This window comes from Myxocyprinus asiaticus, chromosome 14 (genome assembly GCF_019703515.2).
Source record: "Myxocyprinus asiaticus isolate MX2 ecotype Aquarium Trade chromosome 14, UBuf_Myxa_2, whole genome shotgun sequence".
In the NCBI taxonomy this organism is placed as follows: domain Eukaryota; kingdom Metazoa; phylum Chordata; class Actinopteri; order Cypriniformes; family Catostomidae; genus Myxocyprinus; species Myxocyprinus asiaticus.
In genome coordinates this window covers 4917315-4937963 of record NC_059357.1, presented here as the reverse complement: position 1 = coordinate 4937963, position 20649 = coordinate 4917315, and the positions used below count along the sequence as shown (strand labels likewise).

Genomic DNA, 20649 nt, shown 5'->3' with positions numbered 1-20649 from the left:
TGACACGCCGTTTAAAAACATAACGCTCGTGCGCGAGATGCTGAAAAACAGCGAGATGGCGCAGTGGTCAAAGATGTCCGTGTAACACACCATATAAAATAAAACAATTCAAAACTTGCATTAAAAAGGCTAGATGCAGCGCAACTCATATAACAGAATGCAGGTGTCTTGAGATGCGTTTTAACAGTTGAAGTTTCTTTTTATGTGACAGCGTATAAAAACAGCACTCTTGTGCGAGACTGCGCAATGGTCAAAGATGTCCGTATAGCTCATAACATAGAATAAAACCATTAAAAACTTGAAATAAAAAGGCTACATGTAGCGCAACTCATATAACATAACGCATGTGTCTCTAGAAGCGTTTGTAACAGTTAAAGTTTACTTTTACACGGCGAATAAAAACGCGACGATTATGCGCGAGATGCTGAAAAACAGCGAGAGAGGATGGATGCAAGAACGTGTTCGGTGTGAACGGCCCCTAACTGTGGCAGTGCTGATGATCAGCTCGGAGCTGGAAGTCGCTGTGTACACATTTCAGATCCGGGAGCTCTGCCACATACACACGGAGTTTGTTACTTTACAAACACACCCGAGGAAATCCCGGTGACTTAAACGAAGCACAAAATAAAGCGCTAACGTGCCCGTGCGAAGGTAAGAACTGAATGAACTTGCGTCTTCGAGCTTTACAAAACTAGCTTTTCTCCCTTGCTCTCTCTCTGGATGGGGAAACGAGAGCAGCTTTATAAACTTTGGGTCAAGCATGATGTGCGTTGTGTATATATTTAGCCTATTATGCATTTGTGATAAAACAATTAACGACTTCGATCCAGATTTTGTTTGAGGTTAAAAATAAAGTTGGGGTTCCTTCTTGACTTCCGTATGGACTGAAGCCCTTATATATATATATATATATATATATATATATCCATTATATTTTCTTTTTTAAATGTAGTCACGTTTAAAGCCTTTGGTAAATTTGGGAGAGCCATCCATGCATGGACCATAACAACACATCATTTAGTTGTATTTGTTATATTTGTAATGATTTCATGCAATACTGTTGTGTAATTGCTACTTTTGAATCAAAATGAATGAGCAAAACGTGTGTCCTGCTTAATTCCATATTCAACTGAAAAACAGTTGTGGACATCTGCCAGGCGATCAATAAATACAGATCAGTACCATGGTAACATGAGATCCTGTCCCTCAACACACCATTTGGCCCTCGGGCATGAGTGAGAAAGTCAGATGTCACAGATAACTGATCTATAAAGCCTGGTTTATACCAGAGACTATTTAGTAGAGACGGACCACTTCTATTTAACCCTTGTGCGACCTTAGGGACATTCTTTTTCATTTTCATTTTCATTTTTTCGATCATTTTGGCTGTGTTAATGCCAGTGGTATAAATTTTGCCAAAGGTGTGTATTTTTGGGGGAATTTGGGAATTTCAACCTCAGTCCCTATAATACATATATAATACACTGTGTGCATAAAATAGTTACACTCAGGACCTTCAGGACAAAAATGTCCCCATTGAAACTACGATATTTGATCCCAGTGCCATTAAAGCATAAAATCATGAATTCTATGATATTATGCTTTCATTCCGGGGCCCTGCCTTCAAAATTTACATTTGTTAATATTTTCCTCCAGATGGCGCCATTTTTAGCCTATGGAGCAAATACATGCTTTTTTCCTATTTTCTGTTTGCTGTATTATAGAGCACTGCAGGCCAGCTGAATAAATGATGCAGATAAAATTGTGTGGGTGTGTTGGGATGGAGTGTGTTTTGCATGTGTGTATTGAGAAGTTTGTGTGTGTGTGTGTGAAAAACAACAGTGGCATTATGTAAACAAACTGGCATTTAAAGGGTTAAAATCCTGAAAATGAATGAATATTTGGTAGTTATGATCAGGACTGATGTTGTTTAAAAAATCTAAGTCTGTGAAAGTGGAAAATAATATATAATATTTTTATGGCACTTTTTTGTCCTCTAAGGACCTCTGAGTAACTTTTTTTTTTTTAATGACGCACAAGAGTTAAAAGAATGGGAGAAATTGGAATGCACAACCAAGAAGCTCCCTGCCGTTTCAATAGTACAATGGCGGGCGCGTCAAGTATAAACGCCTCTAGAATTTGGGGAAGTGCATGTGCAGTCTGCAAAATTATAAACAAGGCTTCCATAACAGTCCTGAAAAGGCCACTGAGGCCATCTGATGTTAATTTTTGTCCTTCAGGTACCGCAGTAAAGATACCCAGGTAGCACACGTGCATCACTGAGATGTCTGCTTTAGATCTTTTCATCTGGAAAGCATTGTATTCTAACCCTGATAGCACACGCACATCACCCGAATGTCTATTTGATGTGTGTGTGTGTTTACATCTGTAAGACGTATTTTTTATGTTGTTTGCTCATTTGCAATACGTCTATAAGACATACTGTATGTCAGTAAATATCTAGGATGTCAATAAGACATTCAGCAGATGTCTCTGAGACGTTTATGATTTAGAACAGATTGTAAATCTGATATTTTTAAAATTTTGATGTTTTCCAGATGAAAATATCTAAAACAGACATCTCGGAGATGTACGTGTGCTATCTGGGAATAAACATCTCCTGAACATCTTAAAAAGATCACATTTACAAACATTCCAAATCATAAACATCTCAAATACATCTGCTGAATGTCTTATTGTCATCTGAGAGGAAACTTCTTATAGACGTATTGCAGATGAGCAAACAACCTAAAATAAAGTCTTCCAGATGTCAACACACACATCACATAGACGTTTGGGTGATGTACGTTTGCTATCAGATAGTGACTATTGTGGTTTATTAAGGTTCAATGAGGTCTGATATTCCACAAATGTAGAAGTCTCCCCTTGTTTCAGAGGAGTTGACAAAATTTACTGTCAAAACCATAGTATAACAGACTCCATAATTGCGCCTCACAAATAATACACACTTAAGCAAAGTTCTGGGTTCGAAACAATGGAATTCTATGGGGCAAGCATTTCCAGACAGTTTAAAAGCAGAAATGTGATGCCTGTATTTTTGTTAAAGCACTTACATGTATATTATTTCCTCTTTACAAAATGTATGTTGTTTGATATGTAAAGTTTTCACAATAATCGTTTTAGCAGGAAGACTACTGTTCTGGTTCGAGGAATTTCTGGTTACGCATTATCAACGTCTAATCAACGTTTACATGGAGCAAACTCAGCTGTGGGTGGAGTTTGCTCCTTGTAAACAGTATTTTATTGATAGTAACGTCATGTCCCTTTCTGGCATCCTTGCACAAATATGTGAAAGTTTCAGTACAGTCAGTGTTTACCAGCTTGAAAGATTGGATATAACTTTGCACAGAGTAGGGATCGGCATTTTCGAGTAATTTTGTAGTCGAGTACTCCAACCCACAAAAAACGAGTAATCGATTACTCCAGCAGCCATATCACCCTGCAGCTCTTGCCTGGTTGCCCACTATAGCTAAGCAGGTTTGAGCCTGGCCAGTACCTGGATGGGAGACCTCCTGGGGAAAACTAAGGTTGCTGTTGGAAGTGGTAGTAGGGAGGCCAGCAGGGGGTGCTCACCCTGTGGTCTGTGTGGGTCCTAATGCCCCAGTATAGTGATGGGGACACTATACTGTAAAAAGGCACTGTCTTTTGGATGACACATTAAACCGAGGTCCTGACTGTCTGTGGTCATTAAAAATCCCAGGACACTTCTTGTAAAGAGTAGGGGTGTAACCTGGTGTCCTGCCCAAATTCCCCCCATTGGCCCTTCTAAATCATATCCTCCTAATAATCCCCATCCATTAATTGGCTGTATCTCTCTCCTCTCCACCAATAGCTGGTGTGTGGTGAGTGTACTGGCGCACTATGACTGCCGTTGCATCATTCAGGTGGATGCTGCACACTAGTGGTGGTTGAGGAGAGTCCCCCTATACTACGTAAAGCACTATGAGTGCCTAGAAAAGTGCTATATAAATGTAAGGAATTAATTATTATTACTCATAAATAAAAATGTGCAAGTTAAAAATAACAAGTATGACACGTACATGAAATTTAGATTTTGTTGTATTCACATACATTACAAAGAACAGTTTCAAAATAAGCTAACTTCAACAAACAACAAATAAAATGAAAAACATTTAAAAGTAAAAAACATTTGCACTCTACTGGAGCTTAGAAACATAGAAACCAATGCTGACGGCATTAGGGTTATGCACATAAATGTATATAAACTCACATTTTTATAATTTCACATGTTATTATTTAGAAAAACAAGTGGTGAAAATTTGCTTTTTATAAAATGCGCTCTGCCCGTGTTAAGAGATTTAACGCACATACTGGTCTGATAAGCTTCAGAGTTTCTTGTACTGCTTCGCAGTTTCTTTCTACAATAAAAACAGATCCTTGTCCGTTGGGTTGCATGACTCCAACAAGAACCAAATACCATCATCATGTCTTCTTCTCTAATTCAACACCTCGACAACACAAATCCAAAGTGGACTAAATTGCAATAGCGAGATTTGGTGAGAGATTCAGAGGGAAAGTACAGTATTCAGCATTGCTCACAGCGCAAAGAATAAATCTATTTGTTGGTGCAGAACGAATATTCGAGTAATCGATTACTCGTGCACATCCCTAGCATAGACATGTTTTGAAAACGATTGTATCACACTAGTCTCATGTTAACACGTTAACACTCATGTTTATCTCTTGGTAAAGATTTTTATTTGCTTTTACAAACTGACGGTTGAAGTTATTTTCTGTGGTACATTCAGAGCACTTTCATCTAATGGGATCTCTTCATGTATCAGATCTCATAAAGACTAAAAGACTAAAGATATAAAGTAATGTTAATGGAGGGAAGGGGTTCTATGCAGTCCATAAAATTACTGATTGAAGTCTCTCTTGGGAGATTCTGCTCTTAGCTGAGATGAGCTTCATCAAGTATAATGGATAATAAACTGTGCATAGTGAGCTTTAAAATTATTGGTGAGCACGTGGTAATTTAAAAAGTGTTATGTTGTATTTTTATACAGTTTTATCCAGGCACAAACATGGTATGAGCTGCAGAAGTGGGATTTGGGTCATAGTGTATTCTGGGGTGCCTCATTGTTAAAGATCAAAAGAAAAAAATCCTCTTCTTTTGATGTATTTGGCTTTAGTTTTGCTAATATGTGCCATGAGAAATGAAAGGCCTCTTAATGCAGGCGGTGCACATGCTCAACATGTGACAAGACTTTTTAGAGGGCCTTTGAAAGTATACACCATTTGACCATGTGCACGTACACAATTGGTTGACGCATGCACACGCATGGCTTTACGCATGGCTTTACTCCTCCTGACCTGCAAAGGGCAACACAATTCACTGTAAATATCTTTCCCTTTAGCGTCTTCATAGCTCTAACATGTCTGGAGATATTTCCACCTGGAATATAGTGCAGAAAGTTTCATCTTTGTACTGTTTCTGAACCATAAAGATGTCTTTTGCTGCATCCGAATAGTATACTTCCCTACTTTAGTATGCCAATGCACTAGGGTGTCCGAATCCTCAGCATTCATAAAAGAGTTCGTGATTGTTGTTACTATGTCATATATTCAAGTCTCGGGTCAATACCTGCATCCCTGGATGAACTGTGTCCAGAATCTATTTATACTACTCACATGCATACCTAAAGAACTTAGTTTTTTTACCAGCCGAGAAGTGCATCCTTAATCAAATGCAGAACATATTCTGACAGTTCGTGATTTCGGATGCAGGGTTTGAAATCTCTCCAATAGTTTACTGGCACTTCTCTCTTGTCCGTTTCATCTTCTACCACCTTGTGAAAGCAACAGCCCAGTGTTGCCACCTAGTGGACTCACAAGTAGCGCAAACAATTCCAGGCATACAGAGTACGTGCGGTTAAAAATCGGGCTGCGTGTGTTCGCGTACCCTGCTAATGATGAGATTTACGACACTGTACACATTGAGCTTTAGAAAATTACTCAACTTACAGGTTTTACCCAACTTTACTGGTTCATTTGTTTACACTAGGGCAAGTGAAGATAAGTGTACAGTATAATAGCTTTACAGTATGATACTGTATAGTCTATATTATAATATATTGCCTGGCCAAAAAAAAAAAAAAACAAGTCACCGTTTGGATTTAAATAAGCAGATACTTAAGAGCCTTTGATTGGATCATTATTGCAGAGATTAATATGTTTCAGCTGGCAACAATTCTTTTAACCCTAACTTTTGTGTGTAAAAGTTAGTAGCGTGTAGCTTCTTATTTCTTAAACAACCATGCCGGAAGACGTATCCCGTGGTCGTGGAAAAGATGTTACTGGGTTTCAGAAGGGGCAAATTATTGGCCTGCATCAAGCAAAGAAAACAACTTAGTAGATTGCTGAAATCACTGGAATTGGGTTAAGAACTGTCCAGCGTATTATTAAAACCTGGAAGTATATTGGTGAACTGTAAGATTCGCAAAAGAAATGTGGTCGGAAAAAAAAATCTTGAATGATCGTGATCGGATATCACTAAAACGCTTGAAGTCACATCATAAAAAAATCGACAGTGGAACTCATTGTGCATTTCCACACGCACAATGCAACGAGAACTTACAAGATTGGGACTAAACAGCTGTGTGGCCACAAGAAAGCCACTTGTTAGTGAGGCTAATCAGAAAAAGCAACTTCAATTTGCTAGAGAGCATAAAGATTGGATTGTGGAGTGATGGAAAAAGGTAATGTGGTCTGAGTCCAGATTTACCCTATTCCAAAGCGATGGGCACATCAGGGTAAGAAGGGAAGTGCATGAAGCGATGCACCAGTCATGCATAGTGCCCACTGTACAAGCCTCTGGAGGCAGTGTTATGATCTGGGTTTGCTACAATTGGTCAGATCTAGGCTCAGCAACATTATGCAGCAATAAAATGAAGTCAGCTGACTACCTGAATTTACTGAATGACCAGGTTATCCCATCAATGGATTTTTTCTTCCCTGACAGCGCGGGCATATTCCAGGACGACAGTGCCAAGATTCATCGGGTTCAAATTGTGAAAGAGTGGTTCAGGGAGCATGAGGAATTATTTTCACACATGAATTGGAGTCCTGACCTTAACCCCATTGAAAGTCTTTGGGATGTGCTGGAGAAGACTTTACGGAGTGGTTCGACTCTCCCGTCGTCAATACAAGATCTCGGCCAAAAATGTATGCAACTTTGGATGGACATAAATGTTGTGACGTTGCATAAGGTTGTCGAAACAATGCCACGATGAATGCGCGCCCAACAAAATATTAGAGTATTCATTTTTTTTTTTTTTTTTTTTTGGCCAGGCAGTTTAGCTTATAGTATTGAACACTATCCTGCATATAAATGTCTATGGAAAGTGCAGAAGTAAGAGACAATTTAATGTTATTTTTGTTTTTTATTGAATGGAAAATGACTTAAAGGAACAGTTCACCCAAAAAATGACGCATGCTCTGTATACACCAAACATGTTTGATTCTTGCATGTCCTGTGACTGATCGTCATTGACGTTAAATCTTCAGGCACCTGGTTTGAATGTGCTCAAGCACAAATGAGATTCAGAGGGGAAGATTTTTCAGCAAATAATTATTTATAATGCCTTACACAAAGGTTTCATATGGCTTCCGAAGAATTTGAATACAGCACATAAGACATATGGACAACTTTTAGTGCTTTTATGCCATTTTTTGAACTTGACATATCCAGTCCCCCAGTAAGCGGTTCTAGCTTGTATGGCGCCCTGGGCAAAGTAAGTTAAGTAAATGATGAAAGAATTTTCAGTTTTGTGTGAATTATCTCTGCATTTTAGTTGGAGCAATTTATCCTCTTACAATGGGAAGATCTGTATTTCAAAACCTCCTCAAGTGTTTTCTTACCCAATAATTTTGCAACCCTACACTGTAAATCTTAAGTTGGACAGATACAGTATAGCTACTAAGGGGGCCCCACATTCTGACAAGCCCTGAGCTCAGAGAAAGCTGGTGTGCTGCACATAAACATCTTCAGAATGTGTTGCCAAGCGAGTGTATCTCAATGAGTGAATGATACGTGCCATTTTGAGTTGAGAACTCAGAAGCGTCCTTCAGCACTATCATCTGCCCTCCAACTCACAAACCTTCCTTCCTAAATTACAGATGCAAGAGTGAGTTCAAAGAGATGCTACCCAAACAAGTGCTCTTCTGTCCTTCAGACAATAGCTGCTGTAGGCAGTCACCCTCCCTCTTTGTTGTAATATCTCCACCTCTGTATAGGAGTCGTGCACTCCGCAAGCCTTTTAATGGGTCTGCATGCTTTGTTTGTGGGTCGGTCACCATGGAAATCCTCTTCATCATGACAGCAGCAGGCCATGTGGGTCGGATTGATCAGCTGGGCGGTGGAGAGGTTTTATTTCCATTTACAAGAGTTTGACTGTTAGTTTGGACTCTTCTGTTGGTGGAGATGATTGGAACTGAAGGTTCTGCTCAGATGGTAATCTGATAACCTTTTTCAGACCACAATGCAGGTGACCAGGATTGTACTTAAAGTCAACATGAAACCGTGTCCGCGACACATTTTATTTCCATAGTGTGACATATTTCAGAGTGAAACAGGATATTCAACTAGAAAACTATGTCAGGTGGCACTTGGTTTTATCTAAATGATTGGGACCCCTTTATATGACGGGTTGAAAAATAGGAGGCCTTGGTGACATCATCCGACAAGGAAAGTTGTTGCAGAGATGGAGCAAGTTGTTACATCTTGGTGAAAGATTACAAAGACAAGCATTTTTTTTTCCTTTTGGAATAACGTGCAGCGATTAATTGTTCACAACAAGACCTGGAACATATATTAAAAAAGTTGATTTTGTGTTGATTTTAAAAGAGAGCCCTAATTGAAGATAATTGTGTTCTCAAGTTTTTATGTAATTAAACAGAAGGCAAACCTTGTTTTGAAGTAGACAAATTGAATATGAGTTCGTGAAAGTTTGAGGTTTAATTTACCAATGTAAAATTAAAATAACATCTAGTACTAAAATTGTTTTTCTTCCAGATGGCATCAGTGACCGATTCGCGTTTGCAGCCGTCACAGAAAGACGCGGCTGACCAGAACTTCGACTACATGTTCAAACTCCTAATCATTGGCAACAGCAGCGTTGGTAAAACCAGCTTCCTGTTTCGCTACGCGGACGATTCCTTCACGTCAGCCTTCGTCAGCACAGTGGGCATCGACTTTAAGGTTAAAACAGTTTTTCGCAACAACAAGAGGATCAAACTGCAAATCTGGGTTTGTTTTTATATTAATTAAGAAATCTTAAAATTCTATAGTAGATATTATAACTTTTTTAGTTATGCTCAGCTCTGATGTATTCTCATCCAGTAATCATGGATGACTGGAAAAGTCATGGAAATTCATTGGTCAAGGGGTGTGGGAGCCCACGTATTACGAACCTTGAGTACATGTTTAAACAGAGACTTTGGTTTGAATCGGCATTATGATACTATGAATCATGCATGTAGTTGATATACAAAACTATGGCGGCAATTTTGAAGATTTGCAAACTGGCTTAAAGGATTAAGGTATGTGTTATAGTTCAGCCTCTGAACATTGATTAAAGTCCTTTGAGAATATTTTCCTTTGTCTGAATGTGTTGTGGTTTGTTTGGCTGTGAGCTTAAGGCTTTAGGTTTTAGCCTCAGGAATTGAAGGTCAGATTACTGGCATTATTAAACAAAACATTTCAGTAAGCCATAATTACCTGACACAGATGGGTGTGTAGATGCTGTAGTGTCGGTTTGCTGGTTGGTACAGTACCAGCCTGATCTCTGGTGACATTTTTGCAAAATGATATTATGTGGCTCCTTACGCGTATCTCGGCAGTTCCAAGGTAAATGACCACAGACTACATTTACTACATTTAAGCTTGTTTGAGCTCGATCAAATTGCGCCAGAACTCAACTGATAGAGCATTGCACTTGCGATGCAAAGGACCAGGGAAAAGTGAGCCAAAATTGCCCTAGAAGCACCACAAAATGACATGGTTGCTTGAGAAATTGCGTTTTCCATTGCACATTTGCTTTTTGTGACACTACTGGTTAGGTTTAGGGTTAAAGTCTAGGGTAGGGAGGTTGGTTTTGTTGATTTAAAACTTGATAGAGCATTAACCTTAAAAAGATTTTTGGGAGAAAATTTGAATCACTTTTAGCACCCCACATTGGAAATTTCGCCACAGTGAAGACATTTTCATAAGATCAGCCTCCGAAAATTAGCCAAGAAAATGATTGTGGCTAATACAGTTTTTGAATATGTATATATGCTTTGCATCTCACGCAGTGTGCTCTGTTGCACAGTATGCATACTGTGTATATTATAGAAATAGAGGTAGTAGTATGCTGTTCCGCCTTTCACACCCTTTTCTGGGGATAGAGCATGTGACACTGAGCCATTCTACTTTAAAGTGCATTAAAGCTTTTTGGGTTTTTTTTAGGGATGAATGCGAAATGGATTTCTGTGGGCGCTGCAGCATATTTAGTGCCGTCTTAATGTGTACCGTGGCTCTGGTCCAATGCTAGAAAGGCTTGTTGTTTGTCTGTGTTCATTTCTGTTTCTGGGAAAATGAGCAGATAAAAGCTGATCTGTTCAGGCAGAACCTATGCATCTGTCTGTCAAACAATACCTTGATTTTCACAACTTAAACTTGGAAGAAAGATTTATGCAAAAGCAACAGCACCCAACAGCAAGTAAGGTTTTTATTTCCGATCAAGCAATGATATGTTTTTATGCAGCTCTCTTTAATGTTTTTTTTTATTTTTTATGTGTTTTAGATTACAAAAAAATGCTGGATTATTGTTCTGTCAAGTGTGGGGATGATGTATAGAAGTGGTTAAAATGACAACTCACCCAAAAAGGGAAATTCTGTCATCATTTACTCACCCTCATGCTGTTCAAAACCTGTATGACTTTCTTTTGTTCAAGGAATACATAAGGAGATATGAGGAAGAATGTTAGTCTCAGTCACCATTTACTTTCACTGCATCTTTTTTCCATACAGGGAAAGTGAATGGTGAGACTAACATTCTGCCTAACATCTCATTGTGTTTGGAACAACACATTAAGGTAAATGATGACTTTATATAAAGTTTTGGGTGAACTGTCCCTTTAAAGCTTGCATAATTTCCAAAATGTTGTGTAATATATTCACATAAATGAGAACTTTCGCTGATGGAAAATCACCTGACGATTCACCACAAATCTTTCCTTGCGAGTTCAAATATTCAAGGGATACTTCACCCAAAAATATAAATTCAGTCATGGTTTACTCACCTCTATGTTATAGTCTATATGACTATATGAACACAAAGGGAGAAATTGTGAAAAAAATATTGTGCTCAGTGATGTCATACAATGGCGGTTTATGGTGACCACCTCTTCAAGCTTCAAAAGAACACAAAATTATAATTCAGAAGTCTAATAAATTATTCCATGAGACTCATGATTGTTATGAAAGCATATGATTAGATTTGGTGAGAAACAAGCTGAAATCTAATGTATTATTTAGTGATAATATTCACTGACCGTTGATCTCCTGTGTGCGTTCATGATAGGGCACGAGAGCAACAGTTCACGCAGCCCTCGCTCGCAACATTGGGGCGTTCAAATGAAAACTCATTTGTTGTAAAACAGGTCCTCCACATCGATAGCAACAACAGAACACAACACAGCTGCACACAAAACAGAGAACAGAACTTACTAAACATGTCTGAAGAGTTTGTAGTCGAAGAATTGATGCATTTCTATGCCCAGCCTTATTTTTTGGAAAGTTTTAGGACTGGTGCTAGTTCACAACGGACGGAGTTTCCCGTGCGATGCCAAAAAAAAGAAAACAAGCGATTGATAGAATGTACTGTCGTTCGTCACTGCTGGTTAGGACCAAAACTCTGATTACCATAGAAAGGTTAAGACACGGTGTGATTATGGCTGCCTGTAGCCTCCACTATGTTTCTGTTTGATTTCTGAGCCATCCAAAAAAATATCATTAATATATCATTCTGTATTTTGACAAGTCTTGATGCTTTTTTCTGACTGGCTGTTCATTGACACTCATCTCTGGTGTCTTAACACCCTTGCCAAGTGCTAATGGAACATGTGTAAACCTGAGTGACCCAGCGTTACCCAGGCAACACGCTCTCTCCTCCTCTTCTGATGATGGGATGGCTCTTTATGTAAATGAAGTCAGCCAATAGCAGTTTCCAAGCGAATTTCCAAGTTGCTGTGCCAACCCAGCACAATAGTCCTTAGATCTGCTTAATTTTCCCACATAAAATATAACTAAAATAATTATTTTTAATCACAAAAAGATAACAAAATCTAAAATTATATTACAAAATGTATATAATAAAAAAATATAGGAATATGATTGAAATTATATTGAATATATTTAATAGATTATATTTAATAAAATGTATCTTTAATCTGATTTTCTCATAACTTAAACAGGGGTAATAAATATCTTAAAAAGATGATTAAATAACAGGTTACTCTCCAAATTTGACACTAGAGAAAGTATAGTGTGTGTGTGTGTGTGTGTATATATATATATATATATATATATATATATATATATATATATATATATATATATATATATATATATATATAATTATTATTTTTTTGTGCTACATAAACTCTAAACAATGACTGCCCTCTGGTGGTCAGCCTTGGTAATCACACCATCAACACCAATACATTATCACAGCGTTCACCTCGCAACTGATGTACATACATACAGCTCAATAGAACACAGGATAATGCAACCATGTCCATTAGAATTACTATCATGATTATGTTGTTCAGGACACAGCCGGACAAGAGCGATACAGAACCATCACTACAGCATACTACAGAGGGGCCATGGGCTTCCTGCTAATGTACGACATCACCAACCAGGACTCATTCAATGCTGTTCAGGACTGGTGAGTGACTTATACAGATTATACACTGTCTATAATGTACACTTATGAGCCAAAACATTATGACCACCTGCCTAATATGCATCGATGAGCCTTGGGTGCCCAACACCCTGTTGCCGGTTTGTGGTTTGTTCCTCCTTGGACCACCGTAGGTAGGTACTCACCACTGCTGACCGGGAGCACCCCATAAGCCTTGCCATTTCAGAGATGCTCTGACCCAGTCGTCTGGCTATAAAAATATGTCCCTTGTCAAAGTCTCTCAGGTCTTTATTCCTGCCCATTTCTCCTGCATTCAATACATTGACTATGAGAACTGATTGTTCGCTTACCATCTAATCTAACCAGACCTTGACGTGTGGCCTTGTTAGGAGATGATCAATGTTATTCGCTTTACCTGTGAGTGGTCATAATGTTTTGGCTCATCAGTGTACGTGTGTATGAAGTGCATTAAAGGAATATTCCAGGTTCAATACAAGTTAAGCTCAATTGGCAACATTTGTAGCATAATGTGGTGAACCACAGAAATAATTTCGACTCATCCTTCCGTATCTTCAAAAAAGCAAAAATCAGGGATACAGTGAGGCACTTACAATGGAAGTTAATGGGGCCAATTTTTTGACAGCTTAAAGGCAGAAATATGTAGCTTATAATTTTATAACAGCACTTACATTAATTCTTCTGTTAAAACCTGTGTATTTTTTGAGCTGTAAAGTTAAAAGTTAAATTGTCATTTTTACAGTCGTTTTAGAGTTTGAGGCGTTATGTTGTCATGGCAACAAAGTTGTCAAATTGGAAATAACTGCGCAGAAAATGCGCAGCATGTGATTTTATCACACTAAAATCATGTTAACATGCATATTGTTAACGTCTTGTGGCAATACTTTTGAATCAGTGGGTATCTCCCCATTCACTTCCATTGTAAGTGCCTCATTGTGACCCAGATTTTTGCTTTTTTTAAAGAAAAGGAGGGACGAGTCAAAATACATTTTTGTGGTAATCAACATTACGTCACAAATGCTGTCGATTAAGCTTAACTTGTATTGAACCCGGAATATTCCTTTAAGTGTGGTAAACTTAAAGTTAAGTTTGTTGTATGCATTTTTTGCTCTCAGGGCCACTCAGATTAAGACTTACTCGTGGGATAATGCACAGGTGATTTTGGTGGGCAACAAGTGTGACCTGGAGGACGACAGACTCATTCCGACAGAAGACAGTCAGAGGCTAGCTGATGAACTCGGTGAGAACTATTTATTTATCTATTTGGCTTTTTTGCCACTTTATTCAGACTGGCAACAGAGAGTTTGTTTTTACATGTCAAACTTAGTTCTGTTTATTTCTTATTTCAAACCACATCCATACATGATGTGAAATCCAATGTGTGACTTATTATAGAGAAATGGTGATTTGAGATCTTGTCCAATCTAAACAATATATATCATGAAATATATGCAAGTGTGAATACTGCAGAAATGATAAGAGTAGTATGTTAGTCTGCTTTCCCTAACTCAGCCTCTCTCATTCCCATCCATCTTGTCGTGCTTTTATGTGTTTTTCTTCAGGTTTCCAGTTTTTTGAGGCCAGCGCCAAAGACAACATTAATGTCAAGCAGGTTTTTGAGCGTCTGGTGGACGTGATCTGTGAGAAGATGAATGAAAGTATGGACAGAGACAGTGGTCCACTGTCCAACCACAAAGACTCCAGTATGCAGGACATGTCCCTTGAGGAACACAGTGGCTGTGCCTGCTAAAATAATAATAATAATAATAATAATAATGATAAAAACTCTCTTTACCCTTTCCTTCAACACTTACAGAGAACTTCTCTTCACCTCATCACTACTACATGGGATAATCTTTGATTTTCTTCTTAAACCTAAAAGGAATCTTCTAAACTCTCTCAAGTTGTTGGTTTTAATCCTAAAGCTGAGAATACATAACTGATGAACTCTAAACTATGGGTGATTCATAATTGGAAGTCAAGACAGGATGGCATGGATTGGATAATTTTGTTTTGCATTGGTTTCTGACTTCATGTTGTACATGACGTCCCCTACACATTCATGCATGCTTACGTAGATACTTGTAAACACAAACAACTGGAGATATGACACAAATTTTAGACGTCCCGCACTAGCAGTTAAGAGATAAACATCCATCCACACCCATTCCCTGTGTTCTTCACCCTATTCTCAACTGGTCTGATCTTCTCTCTGTGCTCCTCTTGAAAAGGACACAATTTGAAGCATCTTTGTGGTTTTAGCATCTCATCAGATACTTCACCCGTAATGTTCACGGCATTCAGCGGTCAGCTATGTGTGTCTATCTGGGTGGACATCTGCTTTAAATTACTGACCAAAACTGCTTGTTTGGTGGCATTATAAAGATAAGTGCACTTGTGTCATTCTGATATGTACTCAAATGTGCTACTACCTAAAACTCTTGGAGCACATACACACACATTAAAATTAATTTTTCCGTTAATAAGTTATTTTTTGGTACTATGGGAATGTTCATTACTTATAGGATATCAAAATAATCTAATGAAATCTCAAAAATTAAGTGTGTGTTATCACACTGATTTATAATAACCCTTTACTTTTTGCCTCATTCATGAAACTCAAGCGGAACGAATTTCTGAGTGAATATTTCATAAAAAACATTCATGCGTAAATTGTCACCTTTAATTCAATAAATTGTTTGTAAAACCATTCATGCATAAATTGTCACATTCAGTTCAATAAATTGTTTTAAAACCATTCTGACATAAATTGTTGCATTAAATTAAATTAATCCTTTCTAAAAGTAATGTCGCATTCAATAATTGTTCGTAAAACCATTCTTGCGTAAGCTGTCGCATCCAATTTAATGAATTGTTCGTAAAACCTTTGACAAACTGTTGCATTTAATTCAGTGATTTGTTTCTAAAAACATTTATATGTAAATTGTTGCATTAAATGCAATAATCGTTTATACAACCTTGTTACATTCAGTTCAATAAATTGTTCATACAACCATTCTGACATAAATTGCTACATTCAATATAATAAATACTTATAAAACTATTCTTATGTAAATTGTCGCATTAAATTCAATAATTGCTCGTAGAACCATTGTTCAGTTCGTTAAATAATTCATCAAACTATTATTTTTTGTTGTTGTGATTTTCTCCCCTTTTCTCCTCAAATGCCTAATTCCCAATGCGCTCTAAGTCCTCATGGTGGCGTAGTGACTCACCTCAATCCGGGTGGTGGAGGTTGCCTCCGCGTCTGAGACCGTCAATCCACGCATCTTATCACGTGGCTTGTTGAGCGCATTACTGCGGAGACCTATTGCGTGTGGAGGCTTCATGCTATTCCCTGCGGCATCCACGCACAACTCACCATGCGCCCCACCGAGAGCGAGAACCACATTATAGTGACCATGAGGAGGTTACCCCATGTGACTCTACCCTCCCTAGCAACCGGGCCAATTTGGTTGCTTAGGAAGCCTGGCTGGAGTCACTCAGCACGCCCTGGATTCACATTCGCGACTCCAGGGGTGGTAGTCAGCGTCAATACTCGCTGAGCTTCCCAGGCCCCCCATCATTGTTATATTCAGTTCAATAAATTGCTTTTATAACCATTCTAACATAAATTGCTACATTCAATTCAATAAATTGTTTAGAAAACCTTTCATACGAAAATAGTCACATTCAATTTAATGCGACAATTTGTGAACATTTTTCTCAAAACATTTTACTCGGGGTTCAGTAGCCTTTTTGGTTCTGAATTCCTGCTTATTTGATAGAGTTTTACATGTAAATTTAATCAGAGATGTTAATATCTGAAGTATCACAGGCTGCTCGTTAATTGTAGTTAAGTTCAAGTTAAGCACTAGAGATCTCAGAAGGTTCATTCTGTCTCCCCTCGTCTTTAACTGTTGATTTTTCTTTTGACTTAATGGAGCTATGTGACTCAATGCCTCACTTGTGTTACAGTATGAATCATGAGATAGGAGATTTTTGTGTAACAAATTGCACAATGCATTACAGAAAAGGTTAGGAATTGGGAGTCTTTCTGTATATATTATTTGTCTTTTGCACAATGTTGTAATTTTATTTCTTTACTTAAGTTGTCTTATCACAAATATCATTGTTCCATTCATTTCTTTAATGACTTTCTTTAAATGGCTTCTGTTATGTAACATATGATGTAACCACTCTGACTTTGGACATAGTTTCAGTGTTTCTATATTGAAAATGGGTGAATTTCACCAAGAAATATCCAGTTCATTTTTTCCTTCCCTGAATCAAAAACGCATAATAAATTATATTTTGCATGATGGAAATTAAGCCTTTTTTTTTTTTTTTTTTGACAGTTTTTGTGAGATTCACTATAACGCCCTTGTAAGACAAATGTTGTATTATTTGGATTGTTTGTAGAATTAACTCAACATTACAATGGACACAGCAGAATTGAGTGTTAGCCGTCTAAGACATTTGTCTTTCTCTATCCACACACTGTTGGTTGGCTGTTCGTTATGTCCAGTGATATCTCTGAGTCAGAGATAGAGGCCTCACATGTCATACTAAAGCCTTTTCCCGCGTGTTTTTGTCTTGTCGGATGATATCAAGCCATTTTTCTGTTCTGTATGCCAGAGGCGATTTTTAACTCTGTAATATGTCTTGATACGACTCCACCCACCCATGCATTGTTAAAATACAAAATTCTTCTGTCATATATACTATATTATATGTGCAACACTAAGGGCTGTTGTGTAAGAATGATAAGTACTGTATTAGTTTAAGTTGCTTCCCTTTGTGTTATCAGTGTCTGTTCTGTAGCTTCAGTACCCTTATACAAGATTTAGTCTTTGTGCTTTTCGCTGCTCTTTTCTTTGAGATTCATTAAAAGATACACGTTGTATATTATTTAGATAACAAATCAACAACAACAAAAAGTTTGCCAAATTAAAATGAACTAAAGCAACACAATTTTAGAACATTTTGTCACAACTTGATTTCATTGCGTTCTATCCAATTAAATTAGCAAAATTTAAGTTTGCTTAATTCATTTGAGTTAGGTTTACACAAATACTTTTTGTAGCATTTATGAAACTGGGCAGGAGATTTCCATTTTCCAGCATGCTTTGTGTGGGACTGGATGGGTTTGAACAAATGTTATCAAATTGACAGTGCAACAGTTTCACTGTCCTTATACTTGCTCACCTGGCATATACTAATGATTGATCAAATAAATTAAGTTAAACCAACAGAAGAAAATTAATTAAATAAAACATTACTAAATTGAGTTTGACTAACCTAATAAAGTTGAGTTAAAACTACTATAGTACATTGATTTGACCTAATTTAACTAAATGATGTTGACTCAATGAAAATGACAGTAATCTGAATAAACGAAATGAAATTGTTTGTAAAAACTTTCTCAAATTCAGTTAAGGGTAATGACTTAATTTTTTTATTAATTCATGACCGATAATGTATAACTAGCTGAGTGGTCCTAGAATTTTAAATTTTCTGAAGACAATGTGATTGGTGTTTGCCTGCGCAAAAGTCGCCGCCACGTTGCTAGGATGATGTGGTTGGTTGCCGGGATGTTGCTATGTGGTTGCTAAGTTGTTCTAGATGGTTTAAATGTAGTGTGTTACTATATGGTTGCTAGGGTGTCGTGAGGGTGTTCTGGGTGGTTGCTTACTACAGGACTCCAGACTGTGGCTAAAATGGTCACAAATGTGACCAAAAATAAATGATCAGAATCAGAATCAGAATCAGAATTCTTACACATATAAGGAATTTGTCTTGGCGACAGAAGCTTCCAGTGCACAAACAATACAGCAACAAGACAGAGATAATAATAAAAAAAAGAATAAAAATAAAAAGTGAATAGAAAATATAAGTATATATAGAAATACACAATAAGACAAAATATATATATACATATGTACAAATACAAATACAAATCTGTTATATACAGATGCAAGGAAATGGATGGCAGAAGAGGTAGGGTATGTTGGATAAATATAAATAGACTAAGCTGTTTATTGCTCATAATTATTGCTCAATGGAGCAGTTTTAACTGTTCATAAGATGGATATCCTGAGGTAAATAGCTGTTCCTGTGCCTGACGGTTCTGGTGCTCAGAGCTCTGAAGCATCGGCCAGAAGGCAACAGTTCAAAAACATAGTGGGCTGAGTGAGTGGGGTCCAGAGTGATTTTTCCAGCCCTTTTCCACACTCTGGAAGTGTACAGTTCTTGAAGGGAGGGCAGGGGGCAACCAATAATCTGCTCAGCAGTCTGAACTGTCCTTTGTAGTCTTCTGATGTCTGACTTCATAGCTGAACCAAACCAGACTGTTATTGAAGTGCAGAGGACTGACTCAATGACTGCTGAGTAGAACTGTGTCAGCAGCGCCTGTGGCAGGTTGAACTTCCTCAACTGGCGAAGGAAGTACAACCTCTGCTGGGCGTTTTTCACAATGGAGTCAATGTGGGTCTCCCACTTCAGGTCTTGTGAGATGGTAGTACCCAGGAACCTGAATGACTCCACTGCTGCCACAGTGCTGTTTAGAATGGTGAGGGGGGTCAATGCTGGGGTGTTCCTCCAAAAGTCCACTATCATCTCCACTGTCTTGAGCGTGTTCAGATCCAAGTTGTTTTGACTGCAACAGTGAGCCAGCAGTTCAACCTCACTTCTGTATACAGACTCATCATCATCTTGGATGAGGCCGATGACAGTAGTATCATCTGTAAACTTAAGGAGCTTGACAGAGGGGTCCTTGGCGGTGCAGTCATTGGTATACATGGAGAAGAGTAGTGGGGAGAGCACACATCCCTGTGGGGCACCAGTGCTGACCGTACATGTGCTAGAAGTGAATTTCACTAGCTGCTGCCTGTCCGTCAGAAAGCTGGTGATCCACTGACAGAAACACATGGGAACAGAGAGTTGGTGTAATTTAGTCTGGAGAATAGCTGGGCTGATGGTGTTGAAAGACAAACTGAAGTCCAAAAAAGGATCCTTGCATATGTCCCTGGTCTGTCCAGATGTTGCAGGATATGATGCAATCCCATGTTGACTGCATCATCCACCGACCTGTTTGCTCGATAAGCAAATTGAAGGGGATCTAGAAAGGGTCCAGTAATGTCCTTCAGGTGGGCCAACACCAGTCTCTCAAATTATTTAATGACCACAGATGTCAGAGCGATGGGCCTGTAGTCATTAAGTACTGTGATTTTGGGCTTTGGGACAGGAATGATGGTGGAGTGTTTGAAGCAGCCGGCAATTTCAGACTGCTCCAGTGATCTATTGAAGATCTGTGTGAAGATGGGGGCCAGCTGGTCAGCACAGAATTTTAGACAAGTGGGTGAAACACTGTATAGGCCCTGTGCCTCCCTTGTCTTTTGTTTCCAAAAGACACGGCACACCTCCTCTTAAGTGCCGATTAAGTAGCAGGAGAGGGGAGGAGGGGGGTTGCAGGAGGTGTTGATGTTTGTGTGAAGTGAAGGACAGAGCGGGTGTAGGGTGTGAAACTAGGCCTTTCAAATCTCACATTCAAGTCATCAGCCAGTTGTTGGTTCCCTACAGTGTTGGGGGATGGTGTCATGAAATTAGTAAAGTCTTCCAGGCCTCTTCACACTGATGCAGGGTCGTTAGCTGAAAACTTGTTTTTCAGCTTATCAGA

General features: G+C 38.4%; 1 protein-coding gene across 1 annotated transcript; it reads left to right on the top strand.

Moving 5' to 3' along the window:
• Nucleotides 1-421: 421 nt before the first annotated feature.
• LOC127452138 (ras-related protein Rab-3D-like) lies at nt 422-17935 on the top strand. Its single transcript, XM_051717363.1, has 5 exons — nt 422-651; nt 9059-9292; nt 12859-12977; nt 14087-14211; nt 14534-17935. Exons 2-5 carry the CDS (start codon nt 9059-9061, stop codon nt 14719-14721), a joined length of 666 nt encoding a protein of 221 aa, XP_051573323.1. The 5' UTR covers nt 422-651; the 3' UTR covers nt 14722-17935.
• Nucleotides 17936-20649: the final 2714 nt, after the last annotated feature.